Below are 26,305 nucleotides of genomic sequence, written 5' to 3'. Positions count from 1 at the left end.
GAATGGAACTGATTCCAGTTTAGAATCTAATTTACTTTTGAATTTCTTCCTGTTCAGATATGTGTAATTGCTCAGTTTTTAAGAAATAACACAGAACTATTTTGATTATGTAAGCTGATTAAAATGCTAAGTCTATCAAAATTAATATCAAGAGCTAGTATAATAAAAGCTAGTGAGACTAAGGATTGGGATCCTACTGTGTTATGGAATTCAGAGTTAATTAGTTATCTTTCAATGTAATGCCCACAACAATGTTGCCATGACTATAATGTGAATGTGGGGGAAGATCCTTTTAAATAAATATTTCAAAGGTGCTGTTTTCCAAAAGGCAACCAGGCTTCCTTGGTTTTTTCTTTGAAAATGTTTAGCTTCTCTTCCAAGAAGCTTCTTCAGTTCAGAAATGAAGAAGCTTCTTGGATGACAAGTGAAACATTTTCAAAGAAAAAACCAAGAAAGTCTGATTGCCTTTTAGAAAAAAGCATCTTTGGGACAACCATGAACTAGATCAGGGGTGTCAAACTCAATTTCATTGAGGGCCACCTTAGGGTTGTGTTTGATTTTGGGGTGACCAGCTCAATTTCACTCGTCTCTCGTCTCTGCAACCCTCTGCCAGTGAAAACTTTGCTGGCAGAAGCACCATGGGCCAGTCCTTTGCTTTTTCCAGGGTGGTCCCACAGGCCAGATCTAAGCAGATCCAGCCCCTGGGCCTTGAGTTTGATACCCCAGACCTAGATGATCGAGTATCTCCATAGACACTTGTAAATAAGCCTGAGCTTCTTGAAAGATTTTAAAATACAATGATTAAATTAGTGTTCAACGCACAGCCAATTGCTGAATTATCTTAGAGAGTTAACAATAGTTTTCTAGACAGCTTACAATATACCAGCAAAAACAGCTCAAAATGCTTGCTTAAAACCAAAAGCCAGAAGAATGAAAATGCTTTTTAAAAACTAAAGTACTGTTACCATCACAAGATCCCTAAGGTATAGCAAATGAAAGTGCTTGGTCTGAAAATGAGATTACAGCAGATGTAAATCAGGCTGCTTTGCAGCAAGCATTTGCAGTCAATGCCATGGCTGAGGTAGCCATTGATTGATTGCTATCTGCCTTCCTCACATGATAAAGGCACTCATACTTTCTAGCCAAATCAGGCACTAAAGCACTCTCAGAGGGTGAACAAAGAACCATTTGATTCTGCAGACTATTAGTAATAAGATGGGCATCCAAATAGTACACACTAAGGTATACTACGACTGAAAACTAAGTGAGACTTAATTAGCTGGCTGGTACTTCAAACCACATAGTGCAGGCAGTTTGAAACCAGAGGGAATACTTGCAATCTTCACAAGAAGCCTTCCAAAGTTATATCAGAACAGAAAGAGAAAAACTTTAAATACATAATTGTAAACTTGTTCCGAATTTGAATGTGGCTTAAATTTTAATAAATTCAAGCCACATTTAGTTTTCATCTTGCCCCTGTTTATTTTCTGGATTACGATTGCTAATACACCACTTGGGGAAAAAAAAGAAAAGCACATTCAGTGACATAACATCCACTTCTAAATTCAAGAGCTCTTCAGTCCTTTAACTGAAGTAGGAGTTTTTGAAACTATTTGTTCTAATATGTTCACTCTATTTTGATGTAATCTTATTTCTGTGCAGTTTAAACACAATGAGACAATTTAATTGAGAAAGTTGCTTTCCCTGAAAAAGATATCTTCATAAATATATTCATCTTAAATGTGTGTGTGTGTTTGTGTGTATGTATATTATTGCTACTACTATTTGCCATCAATCATAACCCTGTTATTAGCTGTATTTTAGACTACAGCTTGTTAATATCCATCAAAAGCAATATAAAACTCAACAAAAGAACATGGACATTCTGAAAATACAAACTTTAATATTTGCAGATGCCCACACAACATAAATGTCAGAGAAGGGCAAAATCTGGAAGTTAAATGCAGTCCAATTTGCATTTCAAATCAGGGTCTAACTTCGTAGAAGCCTTTCCTGCTGCAGTAAACAAGACTTTAATTAAACATTCTATTTAAAATTGAACTGAGGGGAAACAAGCAAATCGCTTCCTTTGTCAAAATGCTATTGAATTGAATGTAGTTGTGGGATTTCATAGCTATCATCCCCTCTATTTCCATATCTCTAATCTCCCTAAGAACATTACATCTTTAATAGCAGAGGCATTCTGTTTTTCTATCCATATTAAGGACTGTATTTCATGACTGCAGATGATTTTTTTTTTTCATTTCAAAATAAACACCAAATAAACAAGCATTGTTACAATTTGCAGCAAGTGCTACACACACCAAAATGTAGGAATGTCTGCAGAGGGTTTTTTTAAATAGCCAATATTTTATTGCAAATATACCACTGAAACCTCAGCCCTTTTTTAAGGGCGTGAAAAAGTGGTAGGGTTTCAATAGCTGCCATCTTGACTTTTTAGCCCTCTTTCCACAGATGGTCTTTCAGAGCTCCTATTTCTCTCCTTGAAAGGCATGAGGAGATTTGCGCAAAGGCTTGAACAAGAAGATATATTGAGTGAAGCAATGCACTTTTCAGGAAGGCAGGCTTCAAAAAAAATGTTTTGTTTATCTCCTTTACTGTTCAAAACGGCTTTTTTATTCCTGAGGAATTTCAGCAGAGAGATAAGAGTTTAGGGACCACAATGACAAGCTGATTTTGCCTCAACTGTAAATGTTGCTAGGTGGTCATTTTGAAGGAAACTCATCAACTGAATGAGGGTCCGTTGCTATAGCAGTTATCAGTGTTATTAAAATGGTGAAGAATAGATGTGTCATAGCAACTTGCTATTTGTTAACGGCTCTCTGTGTTTATTTATACTGGGGAAATCCATCCTTTACGCCTTTCTCTAACAGTGTAAAAACTATCTGAAGTCTCACAGCTGGAACACAACAAGTACAGGCAAAGCACACTCCAGAAAGGCAAACCTCTTACAGTTATGGAGATACTCCAAGAAACATATATCAGATTTAAATCTGCCAGTCTTCCAGGGTAGAAATTAAAAGTTAGAAGAATGGGTGTGGATTACTCACTTGGACTGATATCTATAAAACTGGAAATTCCAGTTTAAAATCTATTCGATCTGCAGGCACAAGCACACCATTCTTCACCAATTAATTAGTTAGCATTCTAATGATATAGCATACCTCTCAAGGGCAAACACTTAACACACTCACAGTCCTGGTCAAGCTATTCATAGGCAAGGCATAAGTTGTCTTTGATTTTTTTTTCTATTGTTATAGTAGGAAATATTATCAAGAAGTTGGATTAGAGGTTATTTTTTACACACACATTTTAGAGCTAAAAATCATGCTTTAAAGTGGGATGTTTGTAAAATGTATCTTCCTTTCTTATGTTGGTTTCAGGTATATGAAAAAGTTGCCTATCTTTTAACAGATTTAGGTAAGTAAAGTTTCTTCCAAAAAGCCTTCAGGAGTTGAGGTGATTTTAGTTCCACTGGAGATGTGGCACTGGCAGAATACAGTATTGGCCCTAGATTTTATATTCTATTCTATTAGGGTTAATCTAACATCTTTTTTTGGGGTTTAAACCACTCAGTCTTTTGAGATTGGAAATACTTATCAAGTAAATAAGAAAGTAAGTTAATAAAGTGTTATGACAGTATTCTATCTTGCTTTATTTCTTCATTGTTCTACAATGTTCTAATAGTTTCCAGAAGTACAGATATTATCATAAAGTGATTACTTGCTCACCACCTTAATGAATTTTATTTATTTATATCCCACCCTTATTATTTTCACAAATAACTGAAGATGACGAACATCTCCAGCACTCCTTCCTTCTCTAGTTAGCCCCACAATGACAACCCTATGAGGTGATTTGGGCTGAGAGAGAGTGTGTCTGGCCCAAAGTCACCCTGCTGACTTGCATGGCTAAGGCAGGATTGTGATTCATGGTCTGTTGCTTTCTAGCCTGGTACCTTAACCACTAGACCAGGGGTCAGCAACCTGCAGCTCTAGAGCTGCATTTGGCTCTTTCATCCCTCTGCTGTGGCTCCCTGTTGCCAGTCGGATCCTCAATTGATACGGCTTTTGGTTAAGACAGGTAGAAGAAAAAAGATGCCATGCTAGGAGGAGACTCTATGATGGGGGAACTGCCATATTGTCTGGTCGTTTCCAGAATTGAACGGGGATTTCCGGTTAGGAGTTTTGTGGCTCTTTGAGTGTTTAAGGTTGCCGACCCCTGCACTAGACTGAACTGGCTCTACAGTCTGTAGGGCTGTATCCAAACCAGCAATATACCTCTAGGGAAAGAACTTTTTGTTAAAACCCTGAATCTTATCTTGCTAATAATCCTTTGCAATAAACTAAAAGGGATTGGAGTTACTGACTATCCACCTTTTTTGCATACATGCATAGTTATTCAACTTTGCATTCCTTCACAACTGCAAGCTGTTCCTAATTTCATTAGGATTACCAATCCTGGGTTCCAAAAATCTGAATGAAACAGGGTGACAGCAAATGTTACAGCTTTCTTCATCTCATCGCTGTCACCTAGCCCAGACCTGAACACCCTAATTTCTAGAGGAATTACATTTAATATTAGCAATAAAGGATTTTAAAGACTAAAAACACTCACAAATAATAGGCATCAAACACAAAACTGTCCATTCCACTGAAAATGATATTGAATATCTAATTAGTAAGATTCATCCAGGTATCCAATACACTGAAGAAATTAATGGTCATAGAATTATAATAAATTTCTATTACAGTCCTACATTAATGGTAATACATTTAGCATTGAGTTCCATGGATTTACTACCAAGAATACAGTTGCTTGGATATATATATATAGAGAGAGAAATGTATTGTATTGGCAAATATTTTATATCTGTTTGTTTGATGTATTTGTATACCACTATAATCTCCTTCCACGTGAGAATATACAAAGGCTCCCAGATTTTCACTAGAGATCGATTTCATGGCTAGAATTTAGAACTGTATTCTTACCATTCCAAGTTTCAGATTTGACTTAAGAGGCAGATTGAAATCTAAATGGTATGTGCTTAAATTGTTTTGTTCTTTGACAGTCTATGATGGAATTTTTGTTGAGACTTTTTGTTTTCTTTTTATAGAACACCCCAGAACAGACTCAGAGTGGGAAAACAGTTTTGCTTTGAAAATGTTTCTTTTCCAGTTTGTCAATTTAAACAGTTCTATTTTCTACATTGCATTTTTTCTTGGAAGGTAAGTTAACTTAAAGTGAATTGAGAAAATATTTTTGTGATGTATTGCCATTGTTTTTAGAGGGTTGACAATGCCCTTGGACAGTAAAGCATACTTCACAATCCAGTGCCTAAATAGAAGGGAGGGAGGGAGGGAGGCAGATCAGAGGGAGGGGAGGGGAGATGTGATAAGTGTACACTTGCATATTTCACTACGTATCTATTACATGGTATACACATGTTTGAAACTCAGATAAGTATTTATATCTCTCCTTCATTTGTTTTTTGCTTACAAAGCAAATGACCCACTACTTGAGATCAATAGATTGCCTACAGAGATAAATGGTGTAAATTATATTTGGTGAATACATATTGTAATATGGGAATTGCATTCACAGACATCTGTTTCTAACTGTGATGATGAAAATGGGCAGTACAGTGTGCAAGTATATAAGAGACAGTGTTTGCACAGTAACATTAAAATTTGTTTTTCTCACTTGCCTCCTCTTGCAGATGCTAGGATTGCATTGTTTCAATTTTCTTGATTGTGTCTTTGTTCATCTGCCAATTACAGTCTCTAACTCCTGGCTTTCTTCTGTATGAATTTTCATGCTCTATTTTGTACATATTGTTCTCAAACTCCTTGACCCTCACTGCTGTTTCATGGAGAGTTACAAAAAGCTATGTGTCTATGCTCAGACTGTTAGATTCAAATAATGTAAATAATTTCACAATAAACACCAGAAAAAACTAGAATGGAGTGCTGTCAATATGCATCACAACAACTAAGGTTATGATCCATCTCTTTCACTGAGTTTTCTAGAAGTTATTTTTATGTTAGTGTTATAAGATATGTACACAATTTCAAAATCATTTTAAACTAAGCTTAACCTTTTCTATTTATCAACTTGTAAAAATTTTCTCTTCATGCTACATTTTGTTGAGGAACAGAAATCTTATCTTTCAGATTTGCTGGTCGTCCTGGAATGTACAACAAACTTTTTAACAAATGGAGATTAGAAGAGGTAATAGTATTTCTTATTCACCCAGTTTTATCTTAATTTACAAACTACTGCCTTTTAACATTAATTTTCACAACTGTTCGTTTCTTTGGTTGCTGATAGGCTGAATACTTCTGCCTAATCTACAGAAAAGAAGGACTAGGGTAACATGCTAGCAATATTCCAGTATTTCAGGGGCTGCCACAAAGAAGAGTGGTGGGGTAGTGTTTCAACTTATTTTCCAAGGCAAAAAACAAACCATGGTAAGAAACAATAGATGGAAACTAATCAAGGAGAGAAGCAACCTGGAATTAAAGAGAAACTTTCTAACAGTGAGGACAATTAACTAGTGGAACAGCTTGCCTTCAGAAGTTGTGGGTATTCCATCACTGAAGGTTTTTAAAAAGAGACTGGACAGCCACTTGTTTGAAATGGTATCATGTCTCCTGCTTGAGCAGGGGTTGGACTAGAGTTCAAGTTCCCTTCTAGCTCCATTCTGATTTATGACTTATGCTTTTTTGGGCTGTCAATTTTGTCAACACTAACTTGATGACTCATCATAATCACAAATCATGTTTTGTCCTATGGATGGCCATGTAAATATGATAAATAAATCATCAAATGATATAAAATTATTTGCCTGATATAACAAATTAATTACTGTGATTGAACTGCCTTGAAGAATGGCTTAAATTTAAAAAAAAATATTTTTATTTTGAACTAACTTTTTCCCATAGTGTCATCCAAGTGGCTGCTTAATAGACCTCTGTCTGCAAATGGGTGTAATCATGGTTTTAAAACAAATGTGGAACAATTTTATGGAACTTGGTTATCCGTAAGTATGATGCGTAGCATTTTTATATTTCTACAAAATAAAAATATTTTTCCTGTTCCTGCAAATTATGCTCTTTGCTAATTTTGATACAGACATGGCTGCCCCCAATTTTCAGTGAGACCTTTTTGTTTCTGGACTTATTAAATAAAAAAGATGCAGTGGGTTTATACATGCACATCCATGAATGAGACAATATGTTCAAAATAATGATTTAAGTATATGTTGAATACTAGTTTGTGAAGATTTTAGTTTTAAATCCTTCATATGAATTGGAAATGTAGGTACTGTGTAGATTAATGGATCGTATCATCTAAAATAGACAACTCTGACTAATGTTAAATATAATGCCAGAGCAAGATAAAAATAAGACCCTTTTTTGTCAATTTTATTTGTTATGGTAAGATTTTTTTAAAAAAAGAAAGAAAGAAAAAGAAATCATCATACCAATACAGTAGAAAGAGCAGGATTTATGCTTTCTTGTAGGGTACATATAATGAAATATTTCATTATAATCCTACATTCAAAATATTTATTTTAGTAGCTCTGATCCTAATGCAAGGCAGTCACAAAATCAATATATATTCCCCAAGGGTCACCTTTAATAAATATATGTTATTAAGAAAGAAAGTCAAAGAGAATTTGCACAGACCATCAAAATAATCATTATTTCTCGGTAGGCCTTGATAGGACCATCTGCACAAACAGGGATCTCCTTTCTTTAGGTGGTCTAAGGAAGAGAATGATGAATCCAAACATCATTGGGGGCAGGGGGGAAATCCTGCAGGTGACACTACAGATTTCATTCTCTGTCTATCTAATGTAGGTTACTCCAGAATTGGTGGTCACGACGCAAGATCAAGAAAGGAGGACAGTTACTAGAGCATAAAGTGTCCTTATCTCAGTGGGAAAAAGATTGGAATCTACAGCCCATGAATCTCCATGGTCTAATGGATGAATATTTGGAAATGGGTGAGCATTATGATAGAAAAGAAGATGCTTTTTTTTTTTATACGAGGTAGAGGATTTACTTACAAGTTTTCCTGTTTCTAACCATGTGAATTTTCTTTCTAGTTCTCCAATTTGGCTTTACTACAATCTTTGTTGCTGCTTTTCCACTAGCACCTTTGCTGGCTTTGCTTAATAATATTATAGAAATCAGGCTTGATGCATACAAGTTTGTCACACAGTGGAGGAGGCCAATGCCTGCAAGAGCAACTGACATAGGTGAGATTTCTCTATATGTAATCAGTGTGTTGCCAATGTTAGACTTCCTCAGCAGAAATAATATGTCATTATGGATACATTGCAATTTTTCTTACTGTGAATTTTTTGAGGGCAAAATTACATTTTTGTAAAAGGTAATGTGCATTTTTTAAGTCAGTCACATGTGCATAGATTCCAGTGTGGTTTTTCATTAATAAAACAAATGATGTTAGGTAGACTGAAATGGGAAGAACAGTAGTTTTGAAAGACTTAAAGACCTTGAACAAGAGACCCTTAGAGACTTGCCTCTGCTCTGTGTAAAAAGGCAATGAACTGAACCAAACAGGCAGTTGTTCCATTTCTATACTGCCACCATTCAGCTGAGACTGTAACAAGTCTATATAGTATGAAAACACCATTTTTCACGCATGTATGATGTTAGAATTATAAGTGAGGCAAAATGGATTATCATTTACTGTGACAACAAAGGTCAAGTTCATAGTCTGGTTCTGAAAGCGGATGTTTATTTCCTAGACTAATTCAAATTAAGCCCAAGGCACACAGCATTGTTGAAAATTGCTGTTTAATTCTGTTATGTAACTGGATAAATCTTTATGATGCTTTAACAGCTTTGTATTTAGTCATACTGTAATTCTTTTCTTCTAGGTATCTGGTACGGTATTCTCGAGGGAATAGGAGTTCTAGCTGTAATCACCAATGCTTTTGTCATTGCCATTACTTCGGACTATATCCCACGTTTTGTTTATGCATACAAATATGGACCTTGTGTTAACGAAGGATACAGACAGGAAAAGTAATTCTGCCTTTTGCTACACTTTTTTTTTTTAACGGATGTACTAACTTTTGCATTTTCATCAAGTTGTCAGCAGATTTACTTTCCCCCTTGGGGAATTTACCTCTTGCAATTTGTTTGTGACTTTGCTATTTTGACAAACTACATCTATACCAAAGGCTGTGCCAATGAAGCTCAAAAATCATCTTATTTAATCTCTACTTGCAGAATCATCGTCTTCAGCTTGTGCCCCTGTTTTTAAGTTTTTTGTATTCAGTGGAATAGCTTCACAGTTTCAGTGTCTTAATATGCTCAAGATTGTGAAAAAAATTTTTTTAAAAATTATGCTACCCGTGACAAATATCACACAAATCAAATAATATTACAAGTTTGGTCATTTACTGTGACAACAAAGGGCAAGTTCATAGTCTGGTTCTGAAAGCGGATGTTTATTTCCTAGACTAATTCAAATTAAGCTGTTCATCAGGTCCTTACTTAGGATGAAACTAAAATCCAGAACCATGAAAATAATATTAGAAAAATTTCCTATTTGCATTCCCCCAACCTCAAAACATTCATTTAAGTATATCTCATATCCTGATATCACTAAATCTAGCATTTCATCAGCAGACCATAGCAGGGGTTTGCTTACAAAAATACAGATAATCCACAATATCAAAAGTAGGCCATCTATGTTAAAAGGAAACTATCCTCCATGTGTTTGGGGCCACAACTTTCATGAACAATGCGGCTATGATTGAAGTCCAAAACCTTATAATTAATCAGATTGCTTACTTCTGAGCTAGACAATTTATAACTTAATAGTCTACTGTTTCAGTTTCATTTATTTTGCTATTAACAATTTCTTAAATTTCGATTGACAATGTTTTCTGATTCTTTGGCTTGACAGTTACACATTTAATAGGTAGGTATAACCCAGGAGTTATTGTATCATGCAGGTAGAGTTTTTTTTACTCTATCTCTAATTCTGTTCCATTATCCATGCTATGGCTGTAACCTTTTTTCCCAGATAATCTTCAATCCTTTTTATAAAGAAATAAACAGATGAGCTTCTATTCTAAGCTTTAGCCCATGACCTCAATAAATGTTTCCATGAAAATGCCTTGGCATGGTCCTCATTTCATTAACATTTTCTTTTAGATCTGAGCAGGAACAAAAATATGTATTCCTTGAGTTTAAATCAGACTTGCATGAAAAACAGCAAAAATTAGATCAAAATAGAAGTTTCCATGGGATCAACATTATCTTATATTTTTGATAGTACTAATGCCTCTTTGTAGGATGGATCCATCAACCAAAAAATTATTTAGCAAACTGAAATATTACTCCATTCCAAATTAACTGTCAATGATACCCTGGTGTCCATTATTTCACCATTGACACCATCATGTGAAAATAATGCCTCCAGTCCAGGATTCCAAATATGGATTTCTATAGTAGGGGCTGTCTATCAGAATACTTTCCATAAGCACAATTTGACATCCTTCTTCACTTTGAGAAGGAAACTAGTTTCATTCAGCACCCCATAATTGTTGAAACTGAATGACAGGAAGGAGGTTTTTATTTAGCATTAGTCAGGATTTCTGAGCCAAAGAAAAAAATTCCACATGTGCATGCATCAATTTCCAAGGCATAAGCTTCATCGCACATACTCAGAGCTTTATGATTTTCTTGCAGCATAGCTCCTGCTATCCCATATGAAATTCTATGACATTTTGTCCTCATCATCCACTGAAGATATGACCAGCATGCCATAACATATTTAGGCATGCATGGATAAGGGTGAACAGGGAGAATGAAATATATTTTGCATGCCAGGTTCCTGACAAAGTAATTCTTCAGGACCAAATGTATTGATTATTCTTTTTTTTATCTCCTAGATGTTTGAAAGGATATGTCAACAGTAGCTTATCAATATTTGATCTGAGTGAACTTGGCAAGGGTTATTCAGGATACTGCAGGTATATATTACAAATATGCCTTTGTAACTTCCAGGATGGAGATCATTCTAATTCTATGAGGAAACTGTCAAAATCCTAGATTCTACATTTGCTTTTTAACTTTCGATTAATGGAATCCATGCAAATGGAAAGACATTCATATTTATGGGGATTGAATAAGATTCTGAAATTGTCACACTATGTATCTTTAAGTGAATTCAATAAATTATTTTGGTGCGATATGCATTCATTGTTTTTAATTGATTTAAAGTATTTATATTCCTACGTCTCTAGGACTGAAAGGTATTTTTAGCAACGTAAAAAATATCAAAGTGTAACAAAGTAAGGATAAAAATAACATAAACAAAAATCCCAGTAAAAGTTCAGCAACAAAGCCACCAATCAGAGAAACAGCTATTCCTTTGAGAAAGGATGCAAAACAAATGAACAAAAACCACTTTCATCTCTTCTTGTCAGAAAAAGTCCTCTCCCTTGCTAGTTACATCCCTAGTGCACATGGTGTGGATGTCCCATAAATAATTAAGGATCACATTTTATAATGTGCTTTTTCCTAATGCAGCCTAATCCAACCTACATTTAAATGGCTTCTGCTGCAGCTATCTGGGGAGTTTGAGATTAGGAGAAGCAAACTGACCCATATTCATTTTCCTCTTTCCATTTGCTGTTATCCCATTTCTTCATCTGCAGATATTCCCCTCTGTGTGTGGGGGGTGGGGGGGCGCATCTAATATAAGAGATATATACTATCCATTATGATCATTAACCAGAAATTCAATATAATAAATAGAACCGGATAAATAATAAAATGTTATGAAATACGCAACTCTTTTCATGTATAAGCATGGTTATCTCTTCAATCATTCTGCCCTGTGGTGGTGAAATATTTCTATTTGTCTATCTGTGTCTATATGGGTGAGATATGCATATCTATGTATATTTTATATGTATGTAGATGAGTGGATGGAGGAACAGATGGATAAATAGATGGGTGGATGGGTGTGGGACCAAGTGTGGGTGTGGGTGTGTATACAAAATGCATATATCTAAGAATGTGGTGGGCATGTGTGCATGTTGAATGGGTGTGCATCTGAAAAGGATCACTGGCTAGACAGACAGATAGAGTCAACTGTTGTCCTTCTCTGCTTCTGTTACAGGTATAGAGATTATAGAGCACCTCCATGGAGTTCAACTCCATATGAATTCACCTTACAGTTCTGGCATGTTTTAGCAGCTCGGCTGGCTTTCATTATAGTCTTTGAGGTGAGTAGAACTGATTACTGAATGGAGATCCGCCTAGCTGTCTTACTCAGGAGGGAAGTTTCTATTAGTTCTCTAGAAGTAGACTATGTGTAGCAATACTGGCTGCATTCATACAACATGCTAGGCTAAAAACATTGATTAGCAAGTGAGTGACCTATCAACGTATACATGCACACACTTGCACACATCCATACATAGCACATAGGTGTTTGAGCACATTTGATGTCCAAATGCTGAAGAATTTGTGCAAGACATAATAGAAATACAAGCAAATGGTTATTAATATAAAAGAAGTTTACTGAATATTAAAATGAGTTAAATGAGTTTATCAGACCTTCAAGCACATGATATACTAACTTAATTTTATTCCTCAAACAACCTATTTTTTTTACCAAGGATCACACATGTGCTCTCATAAATTCCACCTCTTACATGAAAGTCAACATGTATATTTGGAGGCAGATGCTGAAAGACCTCAAAGTCTATCGCATATTTCTTGGCTAGGATAGACTCCATGTGTTTCTCTACCTATCAGCAATAGGATAAAAGAAGTTAAAGGATTAATAGAAACACAATCAAATCATTCAATTTGATGGAAAATGTGCATTCCATTTTTTCATTAAAATGAGAATTAAATTGTTAGAAAAATTAATAGTCACAATTCTAGTACTTAATAGAGTTAAGGAAATCAATGAGGTTCTCCAATGTTTAATTCTGCAATCATATATTCAAGCATATGAGGCTTCCCTGGCTTTCCATCATTTAATTATCAATATTGTAGGAGAGCTATGATAATCTATGGTGGAACTTTTATTAGCAGCTAACACATTTTATTAAAAGGCCTAAGCTTTTATGAACTCCAGTTCACTTATCAGAAATAATGGGACGACAAAAATATGACACCAAATAATGACTCAGATTACTCAATATATTATCTCCTCCCCCCCCAAAAAAAACACAAATATACAACCCGCCCCCAAATCCAGTAACAATTAAATATTCCAAACAAATGTTAAAGTACTATGAAAATTAATGACATTTTAAGGAAACTGAATGACAGGGCATTTATGTGGAATAGCAATAGACTGATGCACCACTTTATAATCCTTTACAACCTTCTCTAAGCAGTTTACAGAGTTTACAGTCACCATATTGCCCCCAACAATCTGAGTTCTTGTTTTACTGATCTCAGAAGGATGGAAGACTGAATCAATCTTGAGCCTGTCAGGAATCAAGGTTCAAAGGGATCAAGATGGTGGTTATGGCATGACATTAGTACACATGAAATGAGGTTTTGATCTTAATGTGTCTGCCATCTTGCAGATTTTGGCAAAGGAGAATGTGTGTCTACAAAGAACAAATTTATAGAATGACAATGCCCAAGGACAAATAGAATAGAATAGAATTCTTTATTGGCCAAGTGTGATTGGACACACAAGGAATTTGTCTTGGTGCAAATGTTCTCGGTGTACATAAAAGAAAAGATACATTCATCGAGAATAAAGAACCATAAGGTATAGCACTTAATGATAGTCATAGGGTACAATAAGCAATCAAATCATACTAGGAAACAGTCAATATAAATAGGAAGGATACAAGCGACAAAGGGAATTATTTGTTTAGCAGAATGATGGCGTTTGGGAAAAAACTGTCCTTGTGTCTAGTTGTTCTGGTGTGCAGTGCTCTATAGTGTCATTTTGAGGATAGAAGTTGAAACAGTTGATGTCCGGGATGTAAGGGGTCTGTATATATTTTCACAGCCTCAAATTTGGTTTTTCAAGAAAGCATACTGGAGAATTCCAAACAATGTCAGATCAGCATGAGCATTTTAAAAATGTCTACTCACCTTTCTCTTTCTCTGTCTTTCAGCATCTAGTTTTTGGAATAAAATCTTTCATTGCCTACCTGATTCCAGATATGCCCAAAGACTTATGTGACAGAATGCGAAGGGAGAAATACTTAGTTCAGGAAATGATGTATGAGGCTGAGCTGGAGCATTTGCAAAGAGAGCGAAAAAAGAATGGTAGGCAGTATCACCATGAATGGCCTTAGCTGATAAGAAAGGATGAAAGAAAAAAGGGGGAAAAAACCACCAGCAGAAGCATCATGACTGAACATTTCCAGAAGTCAAGATCAAGGTGGGATTTGGAAAGAAGACAACAGAATCAAGCTGTGTATGTGTGTTGATGTAAGGAAGTAATGTTATCAAGCTTTCTTGTAAAATTGGAACAAATCCTGTTACCAGCAGACACAATCAATCGTTCTGCTTCTTTCATGCTCTGTGCTCAAACAACAACAAAAAAAAAAACAAGGAAGAAGACTGTAGAAAAACAGAAGTAGAAGAGGACAATTTACTGGGCAAGCACATAATAAACCCGACAGATCTGAGAAAATATAGAATCCATTACTTATTTGTTAAACTTTCATAATAAGGGGTTTATTTAAAAAATGATGTGCTTATTCACTACTTTTACCCCTTCTGTTTGCTTAAATGAATGAAAAACTCTGACAATTGCTGCCTTAGTGGCCATCTGTTGATGCTGTAACAGTCCGTGAGGCTTCCCGTTTTGTCAGGTTTATCCTTGTCTCTTGCTGAGATTGTGGATGTTAAAAGGGAGGCCAGCCTGTCCTACATTTACTATGCAGTTTGATGTTTTGCACATCACTTTTTGTTGGTTTGTATCCATAATTCAATGTACATTCAGGCGTGCATACACATGCACATACAGACACGCCCATCTGCTGTGTGTCTCTCTCTGTGTGCAGATACATACGTATATATGTGCGTGTGTGTACATACCCATATGTGTATGTCAAACACGCACATACACACATACAAAGCAAGACTTCAAGCCAAGAGTCAATGATCCACTACTGCATGAGATACCTTGATTCTTCATGCAGAGCAATGTATATCTCAGCTAAAAGTCTTACACAAAGAAAACGATCCTGGTCCTGGAAAAACTTCAGCTGAATGCAGAAGCCTAAAAACCTACTTCATATGGCTCATTCTGCACATTTGATGTGCATAAAGCTGCATGAGTGTTTATTTTCCCTAACTCAGAAAACCTGGTATGCTGACTCACCACTGCACTGCCCTTGATGACTCAACTCTTTGGGGAAAATATGTGGCATTTTCCATTGCTCTTGATATACAATGTGCAACTGAAGGCCGTTTCCTTATACCTCTTAAGTGAACTGTCCTATCCATGCTCTAACGCAGCATGCAGAAGCAGCATGCGGAAGTATAACTCTGTGAATATTTTATATTTCACAAAAATGTCAACCTGAAATGTCTCAGTCTGTAGCAAATATGAAACCAATGTTATTATTTACCGTATGCAAAGCTTCCTGCTTATGCAGCAAATGAGGCATAACAGCACTGAACTGCTTTTCCAAGAAAAGAGATACGTTATACTTTTTTTCTTTAAAAACAAATTATGGAAGTAGGAAGATAAATTGGATTAAATTATTCTCCAGTGGAATCTCTTGCCAAGATATATCTAAAAAAACTCCTTCAAATAAGTGAACTGACTATGGAGATACAAACGTTGATTCTCAGCTGCCTGAACCAGGCAACAATAACACTTAGAAAGTGTTAAAGAAATAATTGTCGCAACAATTATTTATTAACTGATTTTCTTGGGTTTTTTTAAAATGAGGAAGAGTATGAAACACCAAACTAAAACATGTGTGCAAGATTTACTTATGTGCAAAACTCTCCAAAGTTCTGCATTTTCCTTTTACAAAATGATCAGGTATACAAAAGTTTCTTATTTATATCAACCAAAGCAAGTTTAAAAGGTGTTCTGCTGTCCAGGTTTAGTATCGTCGTATAGCAAAGCACAGCAAATATATCTCATGTAAACAAATGGTTTATAGATGTGATATTACACTATTTGCATGAAATGCATCTTCTCTTTTACTTGAAACCATCAGTGATTTCATTTCATTCTAATGCCCACACCATTATTCTACTTCTCAAGGAGTTTTTCTTCCTCTGTTTCTTTCTTAGAAATACTGTCCTACATTATAACAATCAGCTTTATAATATTACTCTTGATATTGATTCTCTGATCCATCAATTGCTTATTATACAGATATTAATTCCAGGCGTTTCCATCCCTGTTTTCCCATGTGTTTTAATCCCAGGATAATGTTGCACATGTTAACACTAATGCTACCTTGTGCACACATGAATAGAGAAACTTGCCAGCCTGAAAACTTTATGGGTGCATCAGTTTGCCCAAAACTGTCAGAATCAGTACAAAGTATACTTTTTTTGCATGCTGTGAAACACAGTTTATGTTACCTTTATCTGACCTTTAAGTTTTGCCATACAGCAATGCTTATTGCCTTGGCGGGACCCAAGCTTTAAAATGGATTTTGTTTGTCAGCTTGTATCATTGTTTTTGGTGTTCTGTTTATCACTGTTTATTCCAATTAATCACAGGGCAAACTTATGCTGCATTCTCAAAACCAGGTTCTGTGGTTTCAAGGACTTGCCAGTGCCATTAATTTAACATGTAAATTTGAAAATCTAAATTCTTGTACAAGACAAACAAATCTCATTCTGAGTAAACATCTTTCTAAGTACTAAACAAAAATGCCAAAAACATTGTGATGCATTAAATATAATTTTGCACCATTGTACCCTCAGTACAAACATAATGAAAGTTTTAATCCAGTTTTTATTGTGGAAAATTACAAATTCTAGTTACTTCCACAACTGGAAAGTTTAATGGCTTTGATTTTGCAAACCTATAAATTTTGTTCCCCAGTTATTGGAAAGTTTCTGAAATAAAAAAAACTGTTTATGTTCCTTTCTTTAAAATAAATTGGGTCTCAACAGTGTCCTAGAAGATTGCTGATGTATAGAGAGTTATATGCTTTAGCTGAGAGAAATGCTCTGCTAGATTTGGTTTACTATGTTGCATTGAATGCATATTATCTTATAAAGATATACAGCACACATTGTTCTCAGGAAATGTGCATTACATGAGTGCTGGATTAAAGATTCAACTTCCTTTTTTTTGTACTTCTAAATACTTGTATTTTGAAATGACCAATACCAGTGGTATATGCATGCAAAGCTGCAGAGCGTCAAAACTAGCATTCATGCAAAAAAAAAAATGCTTTAGATCATTGTCGATCTAGCCTACAATAACTTTGGTCTATGCATGTTCTTTCAAACAGACTGCATGAGCAGCTACAGTCTGTCTTTCAAAATCTACAGTTTGTTATTAGTCCAGAATGTCTTAACTATTACCAACTTAACTCAGTGTCTTGGTGCATTCAAGAAAAAAAAAAACTTGCTTGAAAAATAAACATTTGTTTACTACTTACTAGTCTTACTTTACTTCCCTCCCATTAAACATTGTCGCTTACTGTATGAGAGCACAAAAGTGGGAATGTATGGGAATTTATAAAAGAAACAAAAATGTCAATGTCAGTCTCAGGTCTTCACAAGTTCATGCCCATGTTCATACTGTTTTCTTGACAGAAGTTTGTTACTTCTTCATATACCTTGGGGAATGACAGCAGGCTTTTAATGGCTGCAGGCTGAAGTTGAGGCCTACATTTAGTGAAGCTGCCAAGTGCTGTTTTTCAGGGTGGGGAGGGAGAGAGATAATGAATTGTTTCTCTGTTGTTGTGGATGTGTGTGACACGTAAAGTATTTTCTGAATTTGATAGACTGGTTTGCAATCACTTTCCTAAACTAGCAAATTATTCAGTCCAGGCATATATTCATTCATAAATCCTTTATTTGGAAGCCTATAAAACATGGCGGGAAATAGCCTTCCAGAGATAAAAATAATCCCTGATACTATAATAATAATATTCAAAAGGTGCAATTTATATCGTGGCTTGCACTTTTAATCCCAAGGGAGCAGCATTAAAATCCAACCCATACTATGAGCAAGATGGTGGGATTCTTTTAAACCCCTCCGCCCCCCAAAAAATTATTCCTTAAAGTACTGCTAGCATTTTAGAAGCTAGTCTTTATCCATTATGAAACTAATCTGAAAGGATATGACCCTCTATTAAATAATAAATAAATGTCTTCTAAGCAAATTAGCAGACATAAATAGTATGTTTTCTTCTGTTATTATGAAATCTCTATGGTCAGCTATATTTTTGTATTATTATTATTTGTGCTAAAAGTAAGATTCGGGCATGCTTGTGTTAGTGTAGGATTTCTCATAGGGGTTATAACCAGGTAAATTGTTTTTCCATCCATTCTTCAGCACATCATTTGTATCTGCCTTCATTTCAAAGTCAATTTTCAATTCATCCTGAAAATAAATTTTAAAAAACATTAAATCATGCAGGTGGTTACACCCAAATCCACTGCCACAACCCTAAATGGCCAGGAGTGAAACGTACCTTTCTTAGTTAAATATTTAGTTATGTACTGAAATAATAGTAATCTGAATCTAACCATCTGCCCATCATCACTCTTTCAGAAATGAAGCTCTGATAATTCTATTGCTTAAAATTATCCTAACATTTTGCCAGCTTTTTCACTTGATTCATATTTTAATTTAAGCCTGTTCAATGAGAATTCAACTTCATCATGGTAAAAATCATTTAATTTGGCTAAAAGAAAGATATTATCAGTCTGATTCATAGGGTTCATTGGAATGGCTGTGGAATTATGGGAATTGAAGTCCACACATCTTCAACTAGCCAAAGTTGAGAAACATTGTCATAAGGTAATCAGAATTAGGGATACTTGAAATTGATATCATCAAATTCTTCTAACATAACCTTCTGAACAAAATAAATAGATTGGAACCTAATGATTTATCAGTTTTCTCTCCTACCCAAACCTATTAATGCTATTCATAGCTCAAAACAACATGCATTTTTATTAATTAGAATTATATATATTTGAAGTAAAAACTATTTAGTGTTCTATCATATAGATTTTAGGACGTCTTAGTAACCATAAGATTTTTTTGAAGTCCAGTCCTTAGTGAAAATTTCTTCATTGAAAGATAATGAAAAAATATAGCAGGACAGGGTATCAAGAAATGGGATGGAGTCTATCAGGCTCAACCCCATCCATTGCTCTGATATGTCAAAGAATATGTCAAAAGAATAAAATAATCTTACTTGAAGTTCTTTACTGTTATGATCCACTCCACACCAGCAAAATGCTTTGTATTTAGGAGACCAGAAACAAAATAGATTGCAGATTGGGCGAATTAATAGCGGTTTAATATCTTTTCCTTTATTTGGACCTAGGCAGAACAAAACAATTAACTGTCTATCAAAAAAGCAAATATTATTTTCTAATATTTTATATAAAATCTTAATTCTGAAAGCAAACATTTCCATGTCTTGTTAAATCACAATAATTCTTTTAGTATAAAATAATTAGAAGCCATGTCCCTAATTCATCCAGTAGTTTCCACAAATTTTGAAATAATGTAAATCTTATCCATTCACTTGTCAGTTTCAGCAATCTACATTGGACCTTCTTCTGGTAACTGAAATTAATGCAGATTTTCTAGAAACAGGCTACTGAAATCTTGACTAATAATGAAAGATTTAACACAACGAACCCTGGCCATCTTACTAATTCTTACCCAAATCATTCCATTAATACAATATATGAAGTAAACTTAAAAATTACATAGGAATATATTTTGTCTTATTTATTGTAATGAATGATATTCCCACCATAAACAACAGCAGGAACAAAATCTGTTTGATGATGTTCACTGTAGTGGAAACTAAAAAACAGCATTGTGAAAAACTCCACAAACATATTTTTTTATCAGCAGCATTGTCAACCAAATATCAAATGCAGTTCAGTTTAAGTGTAAAGGAATGTTCTTATAAGGGGGAGAAGGGACCCTAGCATCACACATACAATAATGGAGTCTGAGCCATCTGATACTAAATAAGAAACTCTTGAAGTTGTATGGACTAGTTCAGTGAAGCAGAACTATTCACTCCGTGATAGGTATAGATAATTACTCCATGCTACTCACTGAAGAGCCATCTCACCCAGTGGAATAGCCCATCCAAGTCATTCCAGAAGAGACCTACTTTGAAAGCCCTCTGTCAAAAAAAGTTAGCTGATAGGATCCAGAGGAACAGCTTTTTCTGGTCCCACCCTCTGGAATATTTTCTCACTAGAAATTAATCAGCCCCCATATCCTAGACTTCCAGAAGAACCTTAAAATATGGTTCTGCTGACTGGCCTAGGGTCCTGATAGAAGTGCTTCATGCTAGGTGTGATTGATCTATCCCAGTGTCACCTGTCCTCTTGGTTTTTAGTCTTATTTAATCTTGACTGATTTTTTTTAATGTATTTGTTAAATTTATATGCCATCAATCTTGTGGTTTGAGCTGACATTTTGTATTATCCTTTTATCATTTTGTTAGCCATTATCTATCCATGTGCTAATATTTAGCTGAAATATGCTTTTCTACAAATTTTCAACCATTTCTTATAGATCTTCCCCTTTTCTGGTATAGCAATATGCTGTGTTACCTGAATATTCTTTTCTCCAAGTTAAGCACATCCATTTTTTTCAAGCATTCCTCATGGGACTTGGTTTCCAGTCCTCTCACAAATATCCTTCTTAAATGTGAAGCCCAAATCTGGATATAGCTCTCTGATATTCCATCTCATATCTAGCCATGATTTGTTCACCTCAATTGAAACTGAATTAGCCAAAGAATGGCAACCAAATGCAATGTCTTGTTTACTATTTGAGAAGTTAATCAGCCTTGAGAATGTCCAGATTATTAAAAGTAAAGCTATCATTTTCCTTGTTTCAAAGAATAGTTAAAGCCCAATAGTGAAAAATTAAGGTTGTTTTCATGACTACGAATATCAGAAAAGAACTGACCTGTCACAAAACTGATCAGTAGCCCTGCAATTATACATCCAAGACAGCCAACAGCACTATAGTAGAGATATGACAAAGAATACCAGGAATCTGCTAAATAAGGCCTAGGAAGACAAAATGGAACAAAGTCTGTAATTGGTTGTGCTGTACATACAATTCCCTTACCAATTGGGTTTGAATCTTAATACCATATAGATGATTGATAAACTTTAAGACATTCATAAGTTTAATTGCAATTTAATGATACAGCTACAACACAATAGATACATAGATAGATCGATGGTAGATAGATAGATAGATAGATAGATAGATAGATAGATAGATAGATAGATAGATAGAATGATTAATTGTTTTCGTGGGTTATAATTACTGTGGAAAGCAATTATGAACCACTGTCATAAAATATATAGATGATTAGATAAGAATGTGGTACCTTTCAGGAGGTAAAGTTGGAACTATTGGTACAACCATATCAGTACTATTGCATCCAGCTGTTGAAAGGTAGAGTGGCAGAGTTTTTGATGGTGGAGCAGGATACACAAAAGCTCCAATGCCAACCCAAAATGCCAAAGTGATTCCAGTAGCGAGACCACCAAAAGCACCCTTAAATAAAAGCAATCATGAAACAGTATTATTGGAGTTGTCAAACTTTAACTACCTGTAAATCTTCTAAGCTAGGAAAAATATTTGTAACTTCTGAAGGACATCGGGTGCAGTATCTCCTTATATCTGTAAGAGACTCAGAGTTTATGGAGCTATGAGAAGATTTCCCATATCACACCCCAGCTAACAATGAAGTGTCATGAAGGATGGATCATTTCTTATGTTTAATATCAATAATAAAAATCAGCAAAAGTGTTCCGGTTTGAAGTCTCTTCAGCAACAGACAGAAATCCATGATCGTGCGCGGTTTCGGTCTGGGCTCGCCTCTGGAGCGCCCCAAGACGGCTGGTTTCGGGGCTAAGCCACCCCGTAGAGGTGGTGAAGAGGGGGGAGACCGCCAGCAGGGTTGAGAGCTGCATCTCTCCTCCTCAGCTGGCCATTACTCCCTTTCCCGAAGGCGGTTGCAGCGGTGGTCAGAAATGGCCACCACAAAGAAGAACTCGACCGGAAAATAATGTGCAGGAGGAAGATAAGAAGTGAAAGTTTTGGCTGATTGAGTTAAATTGTGAAAGCAACAACTAAGGTACCCTGGAATTTAAACTTACAAAAAAATAATATCGCTCCCAAAGAAGAGTCGAAAGCAGCGAAGGAAAGTGAAAAGGGAAAGGTCTGGCTTTTTTTCTTCTTCTCTCTCCTTCCCTATACTGACAACTAAGAGACTTAAATAAGAAATCGGAAAAATCCGCTTTGACATCAATAGGCAATTAAGCTGAAAATAAAATAAAATGCCAAAGGGATATTAAAGATTTCTGGACACTAAAAAATTTTTTTTCATAAGCAGGAAGGGAGAGAAAAAAAATAAGGGCAGGATCTGGAAGAGGGAGGAGACTGCCTGGAATTAAAAAGAATCTACAGTAAAACTTCAACAAGACTTCTAAAAGATACATTTTAACTGAAACTTTGTAACTAAACAGTAACCCCAAGAAGAGAAAGTGAAAAAAAAGAGCAAAAAGAAACAGCTTGCATGTATTTGGATTATTTGGTGATCTTTGGATTCTTGGTTATTACATTTGAATGACTAAAATTAATCAGGTGGTTGTTTAAAAATTTATACAATGGCACCACTTCTGGGTGAATTGAAAATGGAACTTAAAAAGTACAAAGAAGATGCACAAGAAGGGAAGGGTTCTTTTGGCTTCGTTTTTCAATTCTTAGAAATGGAGATTTGGAACTATGAGAAACAACAAGAAACATCTGCAAAACAAGAAGACTGGGACAAAGAAGAAGCCATCTTTAATGAACAAGTAATTTTATGTGGGGAAGAAAAAGGAAAGGGGGGGAAAGAGAATGGAGAATTTAAGATTTAAAAAAACAACCAAAGAAAAGAAAAATAATTCAAAAAATAAGTATAATACTGGAAAGCAACAGAAAAGGGGAATACAGAAGAGAGAAATAGAGGTAGAGAGACAAGGGGGTAAAAAGGGAAGAGAGAAGAAGAGAGGGAAGAAGGAAAGGAAAAGTTACAAAGGACCGGAGCAAGATATAGAGAAACAGGACCTATTTAGAGATAATGGGTGGAAATCTAACTGAAAAGGGGATTCTGTAAAGGTACATAAGATTGTATTGTTATATTAGTAATAGAAATAACTTTAGAAAATTGGAAACAAAGTATGATTAAAATGAGGGATAAAATAGTTAGTGTAATTTAGTGAAATGTTTGTGAATAAAATAAGTGAAATAAAATAAATGAGAAAATTGAATTAGGAAGGAACGGGAACATTTTAATTAGTTAATGTTTTATAAAATATAAGTGAAGAGGGGGGGAATTAATTATGGAAAGCTTATAACTGTTCCCATAGAAGTAGGATATTTAATTGAAAAGTAATGTTAAAGAAGTTAAGACTTTAATGAATATTAATATTAATGATAGAATTGAATTGGAATGGAATGTGTTGTTTTAATTACATACATTTATAATTTTTTTCTTTTTTTAAGAATATAGTGTGTATTTTAAGATTGTACCAAGCAGAATCCGAATGGAAGTTATGTATTATATTGAATGTTATAACTTTAGGGTATATATTGAAGCCTAAATAAGAGTTAAATAGATAAACTTAAAAGATATAAAGGCGTCATACTCCAATCAGTAACTAAAGGAGAAATTTTGTTTAATGAAAAAAGATAATAGATAATTGAAACAGGACAGACAAAAAATACAAATATAATGATTTTAATTGAGCTGAGATAATTAAAATAAAATTGAGAAAATTAAATGAGCGGAGAAGCTATGCAGAAAATATAAAATAGTAATAAGATCTGGAATAGAATATAAAAATGAGCATGAATTTGAATTTGTGTCTGTACGAAGAAATGTAACCCGGGATTACGCTACTTTCAAAAAAGATGTTTTATTTGTATTTTTTTTCTTTTTGTGAAAACTCAAATAAAATTTACAAAAAAAAAAAGAATCAGCAAAAGTAATAGAATATACAGTATGTGCAAAGTTAATGCTATTCTTGTTACTTACTTTCCAGTTGGTACAAGGAAAAATAATTCCCAGTGTAAATAATCCCAGCATAGGTCCTCCACACATTCCATGGATACTAAGTGAAGCCTAGTTTGAAAATATCACAGTTATCAAATATATACTATATATGTATACACTGCATATATCTCATTTCTATAACATACTGTTTAATTGTTTTACAGAGTTTTTTTCACAGCACATGGCTCTTTTATAGTACAGGGGTATATATTTTAAATATAAAGTTTACAAAGTCTTCTATGAATTAAAAATTAGTCACTTGCACACAGAATTTGGCTAAGTTAGCACAATTTCACCAAGAAAATTCCTGATGAAAAGTTGTAGGAGCAGAAGAAATCCTTTAGAAAATTCACTTCTATAATGCTATCTAACTCAAACTACCGCATCTATAATAAAAAAAGAGATGTATATCTATCTTCAACAAGACATATATTTTCCAACCTGTATTGCTTATTCAAATCCATCTTAAGCAATCTTTTATTTATTTATTAAACTCATATGAAGAGGCAACTAACAGTTCTTTATTTATTTAAATACCAGCTCTAAGAACTTGCTTGTGAAGACACTCAAATGTATGCATAAATATGGAAAATTATCAGAACCATAATTTCTGGTTTCTTAGGTCCATCCAGGAGATGTCAGTGGTATCTGTGACATGGCATGCATGGTAAAGCAGGAGAAACCTCCATATTTTCATGATTTAGGATTCATGAATGCAAATGAAATACAATTTAATCCTGCATATATACATTGCCTATATTTGTAAATGCCATATTTATACTCAAGGATATAAGAGATAGCAAGTTTAATCAAAAAGAAAAGTTGTTCCAATTAAATAGGTTCTATGATTACTCTTCCTGATTATAATGTGTAGGGAAAGTAACTGATGATATATGAATATGAATGGGTTTAATGGCAGATAAGCAGTCTATGAATTTAATCTGAGCAGAACTCTCTAGACTTTTAAATCCATCTGTCACACTTTCTCACTATGGAAGTTGAAACTTTCTTTATTCCAAGAGCCCAAGAGGTGCAGTGGTTAGAATGCAGTACTGCAGGCTGCTTCTGCTGATCACTGACTGCCAGCAGTTTGGAAGTTCGGATCTCACCAGTTCAAGGTTGACTCAGCCTTCCAACCTTCCGAGGTTGGTAAAATGAGGACCCAGATTGTTGGGGGCAATATGCTGACTCTGTAAACTGCTTAGAAAGGGCTGTAAAGCATAGTGAAGCAGTATATAAGTCTAAGTGCTATTGCTATTCAGGGAAGATGATACAAATTCAAGGTCATATCAAATACTTAGTCATGTAGTTACCTGCACAACACCACCCATGAGTGATGCAGCAACAGCCATTGTAGTACACAGTCCTCCAAATACTATGCCTGGAGAAAAGGAAGCAGTTTTCATTATATATATATTCAAATATATTTTCATCAGATTGTTGACAACTAATGACAGCAGTGGGTGGATTTCAAAATTTCCTCCTATCAAAAGGACATTCCCGGAGATTTACTCCATACGGGACTTTCCAGAAAGCAAAAAGTTTGGGATAGAATATTTGCCCATTCTTCCCTTCTCCTTTAACTTTCATAATTGTCCAAAGCTTTAACATAAAATTTTAATAGAAAATGACTAGTTAAAGGGAGATGGTAAAATCAGTTGAAAACATTTTCACATTTGCTCCTTCAACAGAAATTCCCAAGAGATTTTCAATCTATTATTCCAAACTGCGTTATGCAAAATGGTGCTGACATCTTCATTTTCGCACTTTCTTTAAAACAATCTTTTTGCCTTTCATGTTGCTGTTTTGAGGACAAGAAAGAACCTCAAATTTCAATTACTCATGGATAGAAGCCAATGTAATTTCCAACAAAAGCATCTTTTTAATGGCTTACTTTGCAGGAAAAATGTTATAATAGTTATCTATCATATATTTCATCCAAAATCATTTTCATTGGTCATGATTGAGAATGTCAATAAGCCAAGC

General features: G+C 34.8%; 2 protein-coding genes across 5 annotated transcripts in view; one reads left to right on the top strand and one right to left on the bottom strand.

Annotated features, from left to right (window-relative positions):
* The window catches only part of ANO3 (anoctamin 3), a 225,796-nt gene extending 208,151 nt beyond the window's left edge, over positions 1 to 17,645 (top strand). For all 4 annotated transcript variants that reach the window (XM_087921237.1, XM_087921238.1, XM_087921239.1 and 1 more), the window contains 10 exons: positions 3,405 to 3,441; positions 5,138 to 5,249; positions 6,195 to 6,252; positions 6,966 to 7,063; positions 7,887 to 8,032; positions 8,135 to 8,287; positions 8,933 to 9,080; positions 10,961 to 11,041; positions 12,196 to 12,301; positions 14,171 to 17,645. In XM_087921237.1, the coding sequence (XP_087777363.1) occupies positions 3,405 to 3,441; positions 5,138 to 5,249; positions 6,195 to 6,252; positions 6,966 to 7,063; positions 7,887 to 8,032; positions 8,135 to 8,287; positions 8,933 to 9,080; positions 10,961 to 11,041; positions 12,196 to 12,301; positions 14,171 to 14,353 (1,122 nt within the window). In that variant the 3' untranslated portion in view covers positions 14,354 to 17,645. The remainder of the gene's footprint in view (positions 1 to 3,404; positions 3,442 to 5,137; positions 5,250 to 6,194; positions 6,253 to 6,965; positions 7,064 to 7,886; positions 8,033 to 8,134; positions 8,288 to 8,932; positions 9,081 to 10,960; positions 11,042 to 12,195; positions 12,302 to 14,170) is intronic.
* A 403-nt stretch (positions 17,646 to 18,048) lies between these two features.
* The window catches only part of SLC5A12 (solute carrier family 5 member 12), a 29,424-nt gene continuing 21,167 nt past the window's right edge, over positions 18,049 to 26,305 (bottom strand). Inside the window, exons 10-15 of the mRNA XM_026704487.2 lie at positions 25,633 to 25,700; positions 24,302 to 24,388; positions 21,605 to 21,774; positions 21,172 to 21,275; positions 19,421 to 19,548; positions 18,049 to 18,597 (exon numbers count right to left, since the gene is read on the bottom strand). Of these exons, the coding sequence (XP_026560272.1) occupies positions 18,460 to 18,597; positions 19,421 to 19,548; positions 21,172 to 21,275; positions 21,605 to 21,774; positions 24,302 to 24,388; positions 25,633 to 25,700 (695 nt within the window). The 3' untranslated portion in view covers positions 18,049 to 18,459. The remainder of the gene's footprint in view (positions 18,598 to 19,420; positions 19,549 to 21,171; positions 21,276 to 21,604; positions 21,775 to 24,301; positions 24,389 to 25,632; positions 25,701 to 26,305) is intronic.

The sequence above is a fragment of the Pseudonaja textilis genome, chromosome 1, assembly GCF_049901715.1.
Source record: "Pseudonaja textilis isolate UNSWEBS1 chromosome 1, rPseTex1.2, whole genome shotgun sequence".
NCBI lineage: Eukaryota > Metazoa > Chordata > Lepidosauria > Squamata > Elapidae > Pseudonaja > Pseudonaja textilis.
The sequence above is the reverse complement of the archived record's forward strand: the minus strand, read 5'-3'. Positions and strand labels throughout refer to the sequence as shown.